The sequence below is a fragment of the Watersipora subatra genome, chromosome 3 (genome assembly GCF_963576615.1).
Source record: "Watersipora subatra chromosome 3, tzWatSuba1.1, whole genome shotgun sequence".
Taxonomy (NCBI): Eukaryota; Metazoa; Bryozoa; class Gymnolaemata; order Cheilostomatida; family Watersiporidae; genus Watersipora; species Watersipora subatra.
In genome coordinates this window covers 12,372,698-12,387,474 of record NC_088710.1, presented here as the reverse complement: position 1 = coordinate 12,387,474, position 14,777 = coordinate 12,372,698, and the positions used below count along the sequence as shown (strand labels likewise).

Below are 14,777 nucleotides of genomic sequence, written 5' to 3'. Positions count from 1 at the left end.
GCTGCTGTCTAAGTATAAGTATAGTATAGTAAGCCACTTTTCGATAAGTTTACTAGGGAATTTGTACAGGCATTTTCGATAAGTTTACTAAAGAATTTGTACAGACATTTCGATAAGTTCACCAGGGTGTTGTACATGTATTTTCAATAAGTTTACTAGGATTTTGTACAGGCATTTTCGATAAGTTCGCGTTGTATTTGTACAGGAATCTTCTTTAAATTTAATCGTATACCGGTAAACAATCTTTGTATCACAATCTATATCAATAATTTGCATACTAATAAGATGTGTCAGGTAGATGTAATAACATTAGTTACTAGGCTAAACCAATTTCGTATAGACACTATTTTATCATCTTTAAATAGGAAGTTCTCATGGTTGTCATACCTATTCGATACACTAATGCTTTTTTATGGTTTACAAAATAAATATAAATATGAACAGTCGTATTCATTTCAATTATAATGCTTACGATGGCGTCTAACATAAGACCAGTGTTTGAAGTGTAAGGGTTGTTATGGGGGTACTCTATGGTGACAGGTAGGCGAGACGACTCTCGGGCCAGCGGTCCGCCCAAGCCGCATAGCGGCGCGAGGAGAGTCCGAGAGGGGCACCGGAGCGCCCTTTCGGTAGAGGGGGTGCGGGGGAACTCTCTCGCGAATTTTTTTTTAAGATAGTCTGTCTTATACCTAATTACCACAGCTTTTCAGTGAGAGAACAAATATTTTGCAATGGTATAATTTGTATTATTTTATTACACAGTAAATTCATCTTGAGTGCTTAACTTCACAGATATATTCATTAAAATGGAAATAAAATGAGCTTGAAAGAAACAATCAGTGCAACGAAAAAATAAGAAGGGAAATTTCAAGTTTTCCCAAGAAAATCAACTACTCAGGAAAAATGAGAATGGTTTGATTTTTAAGCAAGCACATACAGCCTCATCTTTTAACATAGACACAAAAGGAAACCTAGCAAACAGAGATCACCTTAAATCTCAATAATTTCCCCCATTAAAGGTGTGCCCCAAATAGCTAAGAAACCAGCAGGTCTTAAATTTAAATTTAATGGCCTCAGACTTCCATCATTCCTAATCATCTAAGATGAAGCTAAAGCCTGGTTCCCATATACGTCGCAAAGCACCGGCGGTAATATCGCGCAGCAAAACACTTGCGGTGCTCGGCGCAGTTTAATGTTCACATAAAAGCCACATCGTTAATAATATCGTAAACATAATTGCCTAATCAAATAAAATGTTCGCTCGCCATGCCGTTCTTATAATGGTGACCTTTACCCGTACAGTGCATTTCGGGAAGGTTTTGCCTGCGGCCGTTTGCGAAATTTGAACAGCGCTAAACTATTGCGATGCCGCCGGCATATACGTTCCCATTTCATCATTAATAGCCTGCGGTGTGTCGCCGGTGCTTTGCGGCGTATATGGGAACCCGGCTTTAGGCTTGATGTAGTATTAGCATAGTTTAGGTAATGAGTCGGTCAGTTATACATAATACATTAATTTACTAGCATTGCCTTGCATGATACTAAATATTTGGAGCTGTGTGATACACATACACTCCTCATCAGATATTCTGCAAAAAGCTTTGCGATTAATTGAGGTTTCATAATAGCCTGTGCACCTGATGTGAAAATGCTACCCCTTCCACTTGAGAGCTATTTGGGGCACAGGTGTCCTTTAGCGGGATATTGCCGAGGCCGGGCCGTAGTCTACACACACAAAACAACAACAAAGGTCCACGTAGTTATGAGCAAAAACAAAAGTATCAACCCAAATATCTCGCCAATCCAATGAGCAGCACACACAAAAACTAAACCAATCGACAGAGCCACCGATCATGTCACAACATTCCAAGTTTCAAATCATGTCTTGCACAACTCACCTTATGGTTTATCAAAACTTGTCCCAAAGTCCCTATTAATTTGAGACTGTCCAATTGCTGTTTAGAAATGGTCGCCGCTAGCCTAACCTAACATGCTGATTCAACATCTCACTCAACTATCGGGCATTGCTAGAAGAGGGAATCAAAAAGTTCGGGAGCAATCAGCAATGCCCCGATAGTTACTGAGATGTTAAATTAGGATGTTAGCTTAGGCCAGCGGCGACCATTTCTAAAACAGTAATTGGACAATCTCAAATTAATAGCATAGCGCCTTACAGTGCCTCGCGTTGCGTGTTCACAACTCGAGTTGTACAACTCGAGTTGCCGTGTTGTACAACTCGGCCTGGGCTTTTGATGAACTCGAGTTGTGTTACGCAAAACTAACACGGGTTTGTAAAACAAGCAAAGTGAGTAATTGGGGTGTCTCATTTACAGAAATTTAATAATAATAATTTAAATATATATACATATTTAAATTGTATATATTGGCGAGATTTGCGCATATTTATTTCTATAAATATAAAGAGACAAAAACAATTGTAGAATGTAAAAAGCAAACTAAAAAACAATCTATATGAGAGCCGGGCAGCGAACAGGTTCCCAAACAGGTTTACATACGGCAGTACAATTTTGGCTCATGATTGGCTTTAGTAATTGAGTTTTAGTAATTAAAACCTACATCATTACATTGAAAGTCTATAGTTATAATTAGAGAGGAACACAAAATTTTATTCAAAATGGCTTAAATTAATGAGTTTTAAGTGAGTGCCTCTTACGTTTTAACAGCACTTTTTGAAAGATAACATCAGTTTTACTACGTTATTTAGAATTTTGTGTTCCTTTCTAATTATAACTATTGATTTCTAATGTAATGATGTAGGTTTTGGTTACTAAAACTCAAATACTAAAGCCAATCATGAGCCAAAATTTTACTGCCGTATGTAAACTTGTTTGGAAAAAAAAATTCGCAGCCGGGCAACTTCTTTTTCAAAATGAAAAAAGAGTCATCTCTCTAGAACCTGACAAGAAACTGAATAAACACCGAAAATAAACATAGAAATTATTTCAACGGCATTTAATGATGCACAACAAAAAACCCATATAGCTAGAGAAAATGAAACGATGAGATGTTCTCAATCCGATTTGTTGAACTCGAGTTGCTGTTGAAAGAACTCGACTTGGGTTTTGATGAACTCGAGTTGTACAACTCGAGTTGCAAACTCGGCACACTATAATTCGCCATTAGCTCTAGTTTTACAGTACATACATACATAGTTTAATTTCTATTAGCTAACGGGTGCCTATTGATGTGCCATTGTTAATATAACCAAATCTACGGTTATGATACCGTAATACCAATATATTGCACCCTACTTTTACAAAGTCCCGTTGCGTGTTCACAACTCGAGTTGTGAACGCGCAACGCGAGGCACTGTAAGGCGCCATATTAATAGGGACTTTGGGACAAGTTTTATAAGCCATAAGGTGAGTTGTGCAAGACATGACTTAAAACCTGGAATATTTTGACATGATGTGTGGCTCTGTCGATTGGTTTAGTTTTTGTGTGTGCTGCTCATTGGATTGGTGAGATATTTGGGTTGATACTTTTGTTGTTGCTCATAACTACGTGGGCCTTTGTTGTTGTTTTGTGTGTGTAGACTACAGCCCGGCCTCGGCTTCGGCAATATCCCGCTAAAGGACATCTGTGATTTGGGGAACACCTTTAAATAAACTGAGAGATTCAAGTTGGCATCACAATGAAGGTAAATGATCCTACCATTTCTTTGTCATAATTCCATCATTTTTAGTGGCAGGGCTGTGATAAGCTATCATTTCTAGTTCAGGTCATGATATATAAGGGATTTATAAGTTTCTAGTGCAAAAGGTAGATAGTATGTAGAATGTTAGTAAGGTAAATCAATCATCACATACTCTCACTCACCTTTAAAGTAACTATCAATTGGTCCATGACGATTCATCATTAATCAAATAAGAATGATAATGAAGAAACGATTTGCTTTAGAACTTAAATTAGATAAGTTTTTTGAGAAAGTTTACTTCGGTTAGCTGAAGACCAAAAAATGCCTGCGCATGGAATAATCTCAAGCTATTTGAGGATATCTTTGGACAGGTGACAAGGACGCCCGTTGATTGTGTTGCTTGAAGAAAAGTTGAAGGAATTTATGCCTTTTACAAAGTAGCATAGTTGATTCGTTGAGGCGAGGAACTTGCTCATAGATTAGTAGCGCGGACGTAGTGTCACCCCTTCTGATAGTGCTTACTGTTTTCGGTTTAAGAGACGCTCGGGTTAAAAAATTGAGAAAATAGTTATGTGAATATTTGTTGACTTCATTGTAGTCATTTTATCGCTATTTTATAGCTATTTTATCGTATATGAGCAAACTAATGTTAGGGGATACGTTTTCCAGAGAGTACCCCCATAAATTCTTCTTAGGGATACGCCGTATCTCTGCGTATCCCCCTATTTCGAACACTGCATAAGACTACCCCGTGGTAATGAGCCAACAACCCCTAAACCTATAGCAATAGTGACTCCATCATTCAGATCGAGCCATCTAGCTGCTATAAGCATAGGTCGAGGATCCAAATTCCTTCTACCACCAGCGTAAGTGTTTTATTCTAATCATTATTGGTTAACCACTTGAGATATCGTTATGTATATAGAATCACAGATACATATCAGCTCGTAAATTCTTGTTCTATAGAAATCCTCCGCTCATCCGTGCTGGTATTGTTCAAGGACGAGAAATACAACTCATCCTCGGAATTGTGTAAGTGTTTTATTCATGAGATAACGCATTGTATATAGATATGGCGCCTTACAGTGCCTCGCCTTGCGCGTTCACAACTCGAGTTGATCAACTCGAGTTGCACAACTCGAGTTGTGAACGCGCAACACGACTTTTCAAAAGTAAGGTGCAATATAGTGGTATTACGGTAGAATAACCGTAGATCTGGTTATATTAACAATGGTATATCAATAGGCACCCGTTAGCTAATAGAAATTAAACTATTAGTCTGGTGGCCACAGGGCGTTATCGTGTCAACAGGTGGCAGAAGATGGGGTCTATGGTAACTTGACACTTTTAACATGTTTCTAATTTATTCATTACTAATTTAGTTTCCTACCGCTATTTTAGTTGATAAGCTAAGAGTAATTTGCCATTAATGGTGAGTAGTTATACAAAAATAAATTTTTTCTTACGCCGTGTGCAGTCAGTCGGACCAGCTAATCAGAGCCGTAGACCAACATTTACCTCATGTTGTAGTACGGGGGTATTAAATTACCCCGATATCAATTAGGTTTGTTGTCAGTTTCCTGTCTCATCGAGCGACCGCCGGCGTTTGGAGTAATGATCAAAAACTTTAATTTACTAATTATACCGATTTCCAAAGCTAGCTGTCATGGATTACATAATTCAATATAATCAACTACTACATTATATTGGATAAAAGGTTGTTCAACGCACTAACACGTTCAACACTGCATCTTTATGGCAAGTCTGATTCTACAAGTGAAGCCGACGCCAGATACAGGTTGTTCTCATCAAGGACATCTTATGAAAAAAACCTTCCACCAAGAGGGTTCTCTCCGTCGGCATTTAATGAGGGTCAATTACTAAGCAGCAATACAGCAGTGGAAAATTCAACCATTAATGGTGCCCCCAGATCCCACAAACCATGTCTGGAGTAAAGATGATGATGAGATTTCTGGGCAATGCTTTCCTGATGAGCAAAGAGCTATTCCTAGGCAGCTTGTCCAATGGACCAGTTGCTCATGCAAAAAAAATTTTTGCAAGTCTATGCGGCTGTGTAGAGTGCAGTAATGAAATGACTGACGAGATTGAGGATGGTAATCAATTAGACGGTGATGATGAGCTTTAAGATTATAATTATGTAATAGTTTTATTGAATACTTTTGCAATATGCTTTCTAGAAACAATTAACAGTTTTTGATGTATCATGATAAACAGACTATGTACTTTGGTAAACATGCTATATAATAATCATACTAGTCTTCATAAGTCTTCATAGTCTTCATACTAGTCATCATAAGTACTAAGATACCCATACAAAGACATGATATTAATTAATCATCCAGAAAGTTGGTTGTCATCGAACATACTGCACCACACATTCCATCACACTGGTTACATTCAACATTTCAACCATACATGGTTTCAAAATACTGCATGGTGTTAACATGCTACCAGTACAATAAATCTAAAGCTAAGCCAGAAATTTCACATATTGATGTCAGTTAAATAAAAAAGAAATAATTTTAATAATAATAATTTCATTTAAAAGATTAAGTTTACATTAGATTTGTTAGTTAGTCTGCGTCACAACCAGTGTACCCAATGAGGTATACAGTATAGCCTGTCAATCAGTAGTTGTACAGGTATCAATGTAACGAGTATGAAGAGGGTTTCTGGCAGATCAGTGGCTAAGGTGATGGCGAGAAATGTTTGTCACATCGAGTCCCTGGCGGCCGACTACAATGTAAAGAATCGCATCCATTAGAGACAATGAGTTCAAAATACAAAATGATCATATAGACATATAAGAGCTGACATACATTTATGGTGCAATATTTATCGATCATAACCTACCCGAAAAACGATCTATCAAAGCATGTAGCAATAAATTTAAAACTTGAAAATAGGAAGAGCTACAATACTGATTTGAACGTGTACGCAATGTGCATAGCCCTACATAAAAGTAATAGATGTACCCCCTTTAGCTTTAACCACAACAATAATTAGTTAACTCATACATCGCATACTTCTGTAAGGTAATAATTGATATGTGAGTGCTATAACAATACAATATAATACAATTGATTAAAATACAACAAAATAAGTATTAATATATATAATATGACACAACATAATGCAACATATCAGTCCTATAGCACAATTCAAATCAGTTCAATACAACATAATACAGCTATTATAATACAATAGAATATAGTGTAATAACACAATACAGTACTGATAAGTTCTGCATGACACAATATAGTAACTTAAAACTAACCAAAACCAAATTATTGTTAAATAACAATCATACATTTGCATAAAGGTACTACACTTTGTGTTGATATTGGTTTGACGTTTCAAAGAGCAATACAGTCTCCAATTTTGTAAATAGGCGAGCTAAGTCTTAATAAAAATCAGCAGAGGCATTCTATATTACAAATAGTCCAGTATTACTGGTTTATTAAAAAAATACCCAATCTAGGTATTCTAGTATAAGTAAGTATAAGTATAAGTAATATAAGTAGCTTATAATGTTATGTAGTGCTACCGTTTTGGCCTAAAAATTAAACAAATTGAGTTAAGCTATTGAGTGTATGAAACAGTGAGTGTCTGAAGACACAGCAATAATACCTACGACAGAGATTAGTTTATTGTATAGTTTGTAACCAATATGCAAAATCTGGACTGAGAAGTTTGACTTGAGAGTTTGATTCATTATAATCAGCATCTATCACTCATTGATCCAACTGACTACAGTACACAGTGAAGGAAACGCAAGATTTTCAATAAAGCAATGCATTTAATCTTTGATTAATTATTCATAAATATTAAGTAAATGAGTTTGCTATCATCTCACCTTATTTTTTTCAGGGGTTTGAGATTCTTTGCAACTTGAGAAGCTCTTTGTTATTTCGACTCACTAGCAATCTCCCTCAAGCATTCAGTGTGGCATTTACATACGACTAACACTGCGAGCTGCGATCTGACTGTTTGTAGATGGTGCTCTACATCTCATAAAAACTTTGGATTATCGCTTTTTTCCGTTAGTAAAACTCTGTTGACTTCTTAGCATGTAAAACTTGATTATAATGAATTATGTAACTGATAATAGCTAGCTGTGGTAATCAATTTAAATAGAAGATACTAAATTTGCGCTACTACTAACCGACGTATACGGCAGTTTCTAACACGGAACAGCGGAAACAGACTAAGGGCACAAATGTTATCGGTGAATGCAAATACGCCCCGTATTAAACAAATGCATAGATTTATGTTTACCTAGCTGATTTGGCTAATTGCGCATGGCGCAAGGGAAATCTCATTTATGCATTTCTACCCATCTTTTAATGGCAAATAATCACTGCTTGACAAAAATAATTCCGGTAGGTATAATAAAAAAAGGAGATGTTTTATTCTATCCATTAAATCTAAGATTCGTTATACCCCATTGTCGTGCCACCTTGGCAAAAAAACGACACAAAAACGCCCTTTGGCCACCAGACTATATGTATGTACTGTAAAACTAAAGCTAATAGCGAATTATTAGAATTATACTGTGCCGAGTTTGCAACTCGAGTTGTACAACTCGAGTTGCACAACTCGAGTTGTACAACTCGAGTTTGTAAATTTAACTCGAGTTGTACAACTCGAGTTGCACAACTCGAGTTGTACAACTCGAGTTGCAAACTCGGCACAGTATAACTCTAATAATTCGCTATTAGCTCTAGTTTTACAGTACATACAGTTTAATTTCTATTAGCTAACGGGTGCCTATTGATGTACCATTGTTAATATAACTAGATCTACGGTTATGCTACCGTAATACCGATATATTGCACCTTACTTTTGAAAAGTCGCGTTGCGTGTTCACAACTCGAGTTGTGCAACTCGAGTTGTACAACTCGAGTTGTGAACGCGCAACGCGAGGCACTGTAAGGCGCCATAATATAGAACTATTCGTTCAGATACATATCAAAGCATAATTTTTTGTTCTATAGAAGAGGTAGACCTGAAGCTTGGAGCCAAGCAGGCAGAGGCAGACCAATCCTGTAAGTGTTTTTATTCTAATCATTAATAATTAATCACATGAGATATCTTTTAGTATATCGAACTATTTGTTCAGATATTTATAATTCTTGTTCTATAGGAATCCTCAGCATGATATGAGAAAACCAGGTATACGTCCTGGCGGAGATAGACCGATAAGACCTGATACGTAAGTCTTTTATTCTAATCGTTCTCAATTTATCTCATGAGATAATGCATTGTAAATCGAACTATTCGTTCTATAGAAATATCCCTGAGGATCGATTGATCACTCCAGATCATCCGTTACACTTCTATCTGTTAGAAGACCAAAGGTTAGAGGTATGTTACATATATTTCATATGATAAAAAAATTAAATAAAATATAAAAAAATGAATAGGTATAAGTTAAATATAGAGATGACTGTTTACACAATATACAGTATTCACTGCAAAACTGAACTTATTTGTGACAATACAAAAGGGAAATCAATAATCTTCAAAAATTTAGTGTTGGCATTCAAAGTATCTTGATATTTACTCTTAATATAGTTGAATACTACAGCATCATTTGTATACAAATCTCCTTCATTGTTTAACATATATGTGATATGTTCTAATGTAAATCCTCTAGCCATATGCGTAATAGAAAATGTTACATATTCTCCGCAGACTGTACTGATAGGTGATTGTAACTTGATTTCATTAAATTGCCATTTTGTACAGTTCTCCAATACGTCTCCAATTTCAAGCATATTATACGGTGGATAACCAAAGCTATCGAAGTAAAATCGTTTTTTTTCCTCAGTTTTCACCACAACTACCCAGTGTTCTCCTTTATGATAATGAGGCTTAGTGTTTATTACCATTGCGCAAGGAAACTTCAAGACTGATATAGGTATCATATCAATAGGGAATACTCCCAGAAAGTTTAAGTCTTTAACGAGATCGTCTGAATTAAGTATTGCCTAGAGTTGTTTGCTATCCATAATCCTTAGCTGTAGAAGTTTGGTAACACTGTTCTGTTTTTATCGATCTTTATAGTTGCATCAAACTCTGCATATACGATTACGTTGACTGGAACGCTCAATCCATTGTCAAACTTTGCTTCGAATCGAATGTTTCCTTTCTTTAATACGTGGAAGCAACCATAATCATCGAGGCTAGGGGTCAAATCAAATGCCAACAAAGAATACCCATGGGCGTATTCAGTTCTATCGATTCCAATACCAACATCTTTAAATGCCTTCCCTGTATTTTCTATTAGTGTAAAATAATTTCTATGTGTTTGATCATGTTCAAAATCACTAATCAATGGTTTTTGAGGTAACATTTTTCCATCAACTAATAAACTGCAGTATTTTAAATTCTTATGTTGGAAGTTGAATGGATTGCATTCATATTTTCCCTCAAAACCTTCAGCATCTACAAATCCTATGACTATTCTCTTAGGCAAAATACCATTGAAAAGATTCTCCTCGTTACATAATAAAGATCCAGCTGGTATATTGAAAGATTTCATGGTAACCCTTCTAATCGGATACAAAGCTGGCTTTAGATGTTTCTCTAAGTTTTCAATGTGTCTCATTTGAATTCCATCATTTACTTTAACTTTTCTTACGTAGAAAGAAGCATTAGTTATTTTAAGTTTATAAGATGAACCACTAGGAGCCATAAGAATTAGATTATTTGGGTTTTTTAACAGTGTAATTTTCAAGTCTACTCCATTCAGCAAATGTCTATTTTGAAAAAATATGTCAGAGTGAATTTTACCAATAATCTGAACTACTTTACTTTTTGCTGTTAATCCTTTTCTCTTTTCCAGACCTAAATTATGTCCGTCAAGAGATTCCATTTGCCCTGCTGTATCCTTCACAAACATTGACATAGTAAGTTGTGACATCTTTGACTCATCACTGTGAGAGAGTAAGGTTTCAATCATAGCTCGGTAATGATAGAGGTTTGAAGAATATGATATCAAAACATTTATCATCAGATCAATTTGTCGGAAAACTGTCTATCTTATCAAATTGACAGGACCTACGTTTGCATCATCTGGTAAATCACTTCCATCAGCGTTTTTTATTTTTAATTCTAGGTATAAATAACTAGAAGACAAATCGATATAATAATTTGGATCTCTAGAAACAAAGGACTTGGTGGGAGAATCATCTTGTAGACTTGAAGTAGGTATATGTTTAACATGCATTCCTTCATCTATAGATGCTTGGGTGGGATGATTAGCAAACTAGTCTAGCTCTGCTTTAGAAGCCAAGCAACTGTTCTCAAATGAAAAATACATATTGATCGTGTGAAAGAGATATGTTAGGTGTAGAAGTTATATTGATATACTGAAGGAAAGATAGAAAACTCAATTTTATATACTATTTATATTTGATATATTTGAATGGCTTTGATTGGTTTTAGGAGAAAATGTCTCTTTTGTTAGTTAATCAAGGTCGTTTTCGCTTACTGGTTCCTTTTTTCGTACTACTGATTCTCTTCCTTTTTTTGTTTTTTTTGGAATTGACGATAGTAAATAATTTGAGGATTTATCTAATAACTTGCTACCCGCAAATTGAGCATTTGTCTTAAGAGATTGTTTTAGGTTTTTACCCTCGAGTCCATCCCTTGCTACATTTATTCCAGTTTCTAAAGCGGTTTTAGCTAGACCTTTAGCTCCTTGTTTTAATACCGGGAGTACGGTTTGTAACATGCCAGCGAATATATTTCCTAATCCATAGCCTTTTTGAAATTTTGAACCTATGTATATCGGTACATCACTACTTCCACCTGACTGATTATACATCTCCTTATATTGTTTTGCTACAGATGCGATGTCAAGTGGAGTTATCGACATCTTCGTTATTTGTTTAATAAATCGCTTCGCCTAAAATCTAGTGTTCACACTGTACGCCCATAGAGAAGTGGAACAACTTCTCCAAAGTCTGTGCATATATAGATTGAAATGGTCTTAACATTGTTTTGAGAAACAGGGAGATATTGTATATTTTTAAATTCTGTGCATTGATTAATCCAATGTTGACTTTTTACAGGTACAGCTCTGAGAAGAGGAGCTTCAACATCTCCTATTGTTGTATATTTAGCTATATTACAATAAACCATGGGATTAAAAATACTCTCAACCCGAATAGGATATGATCCTGATAAAATAACTTGCTTTGACATGTCTCCTTCATTTGGATCTCCATCTGAGATAATTTCAGAGGAAAATGAACTAGGTAAATTGACTTCATGTGAAATGTTTCCACTATCAGGACATAGACCTGATAAAGATCTAATATAATCATTGATTTCTTCTGTTGCATATCCTAGCATATGCTCCAGACTTTTACTGAATTCAAAAGATATATCCTTGTTAAGGGTTAGTCGTATTTCACAAACTCTTCTGATATCATTAAATTGGAATGAAAGCAACTGAGAAGTCTCATGATCACGATGTTTTATGATTCTGTCATTCAAATGTAGTATGAGTTCTTGAGGAGATTCATAATATCCATCGTCAACTAAAATTTTTGTAACGATTTTATTTCTGACTACGGAGAAGTTTGCATTTGTTACGTTGTACCATGATTTGGTAAATTGTATCTCCGTTAAACCAAATTCCCATCTACCATTTGACAAATTGATTGATTGAGGTAGCTGAACTGAAAACTTAGCTAATGTATTGTTCGGATAATTATCCATAGATGCGTTAGAAGATACTATGACTCTCATTGTTGTTTGAATGAAATGTAAAAGAGGTTGCATTAGTTTTTATAATTTGGTATTATATCTCTTTTATCAATGTAAGAGTTAAAACTAGAAGGATAGCCCAACCATTTCACAAGAAATTGTGTTTTACCATTTATTTTTCTCTGACCTATTATTGATTCAATACGATATGTATTATCCTGATTGTTTACTCTTTGTAACTCAGGTTCATACCAAGTTCCTTCGAGCAGATTTCCTGAGCTATCCTTTAATGAATACACAGGAGAATCTGTTTTACGACAATGAGCGATTGTGAATATTTCTTCACTCCATTTAGGTAAATATCCTTTAGAAAATACAGTACTATATTTAGAAATTCTGACTGTATCACCTATTGAATATTTAAATTGCGACTCTGGTGGTGTAGGCTTGTCTGGGTTGTAAATATTATTCCATATTTCTTCACTGTTTCCACCAGATGCCTTATTAGGTGATAATCCAAGTGTAGAATGAAAAGATTCATTGTATGATGAAACAACATCATCCAAGACATCTATATATTTGTATGAATTAGTGTGTGTGAGATATCTAAATAACTTTGATTTGATAGTTCTTTGCAATCTTTCAACAAGAGAAGCTTTTATTTCTTGATTATTAGTGGTATAGTGATGTATGTTGAATTTCTTAGTAATTTGTTTGAAATGATTATTGAAAAATTCACCACCATTATCCATTTGTAATTGATTTGGTGATGAAGTATGCAGAATCATTTTCTCAAAGGCTCGAGCAACCTCTGAACCAGATTTTGATTTTAGAGGTGTAGTGGCTGCTACTCTACTGAATACATCAATTTTCAATAATATATACTTATAACCATCATTATACTTTTGTAACTGATAAATCAGCCAAATCCAATTGCCATAAACTATCAATTCCAGACACTACAAACGTTCTCCTTGGAAACTTTTTTCTCACTGGTTTATGTAAAGTAGGTGTCAGATTCATTTAACCATTTTTCAATCTTAGTGGGAGATACTTTTGATTTTAATACTTGAGTAAGCTTTACTTTTTCTGTATACCCTGCAGGGTTTTTAACATGATAGTAGGTTTTCTCTAAAATCCTTTTTTGATTGCCCTTTTTTTTTATTCCTATTCAAGACTCGTGTTCTTCCCAATCATCAATATCATTCATTCTTCTTTGACGTGTTGATTCGGTCTGATATCTTCGTGGGCTAGGAGTTGATTTTATAGATCATGTTTTCTTTTATTGCTCTGGTTGAAGTGTAAAGGTTTTTGGTAGAGCTGCGAACAATTTCCAACCGTTCAGTTCGTTATATTGTTGAATAGCTTTACTATAATAGCTATATACTAGCTAATAACTGTTGAAGAATGGCGTACAACTTGTGATAAAGCATCCTTAGATTTTGCCTCTAGCAAAACTCTTGTCCAAATAAAGAACAAGCTGGTGCATATAGTTTCAAATCCTAACTAGGACTAGCTAGAAGCCTTCATGGATGAAGCCCTTGAGACAAAATGGAATGTTTTGTTTTGCTTTAGCAATACTAACACCATTACCCAAATAGAGTAATACCCAATGCCGCAAATGGCAGAAAGTTGAAAAATAATTAACCAACCGTTATGACTCGGAACCAAATACTGAATGGTTTCAAATGAGATAATGGTGATTGCATTTCACCCTACTGCTAATTATAACACTCTACACCCAACTATAATGCATGCTGAAAATGTGTCTTAGATAAGCCATAGTCTTATAGCGTGTGTGTGAACTATTGCCCATAAAATATTTATTTTTCAATGTTTCACCTGAAAAAATAATCGGGCTGTACTGGCTTGCCCATTCATTTTGATATAACAAGAATTTTAGTTAGGTTGGTGGTCGCCGACCATCTTCTATAAGGTCCTTGAGAAACAAAAAATTAATCTTGTAAGGTTTGTTTTTATCATACACATATTAACTATACTAATATGATATTAGTATACATTAATATTATAGTTAATAATTATAATACAGTTATATTATAGTTAATGTTGGCAATTGCACTTTACCCGGCTGCTAACGCATGCCGAAAATGTGTCTTAGATAAGCCAATCTTTTAGCATGTGTATGAACTGTTGCCCGGGAAATATCGTAAAACCCCTAATGGAACGCCTTAGTGCTTTATTTTTCGTCACTTCTTCTAGAGTGGCGGTCAAATGAAGATGACGTTTAAATAGAGACCGGCGTTTTCTTTTTAAAATGACTTCTTAGAATTTTTGGAAGATAAGTTGAGCCCTTTTACGGGCTTAGCGAATGTCGCCTATATTTTGTCTTCTTTTTTTTGGTGAAACTATATTAAAT

At 35.2% G+C, this 14,777-nt stretch overlaps 1 protein-coding gene and 1 pseudogene across 1 annotated transcript; one reads left to right on the top strand and one right to left on the bottom strand.

Annotated features, from left to right (window-relative positions):
• Positions 1-517: 517 nt before the first annotated feature.
• Positions 518-12,755, top strand: LOC137390352 (uncharacterized). The gene is made up of 8 exons (XM_068076685.1): positions 518-540; positions 4,354-4,524; positions 4,625-4,690; positions 8,677-8,727; positions 8,826-9,046; positions 10,530-10,593; positions 11,761-11,946; positions 12,645-12,755. The coding sequence occupies exons 1-5, from the start codon at positions 518-520 to the stop codon at positions 8,896-8,898; spliced, it is 384 nt and encodes a 127-aa protein (XP_067932786.1). The 3' UTR covers positions 8,899-9,046; positions 10,530-10,593; positions 11,761-11,946; positions 12,645-12,755.
• LOC137390351 (uncharacterized protein F54H12.2-like) lies at positions 9,040-11,006 on the bottom strand (annotated as a pseudogene).
• Positions 12,756-14,777: the final 2,022 nt, after the last annotated feature.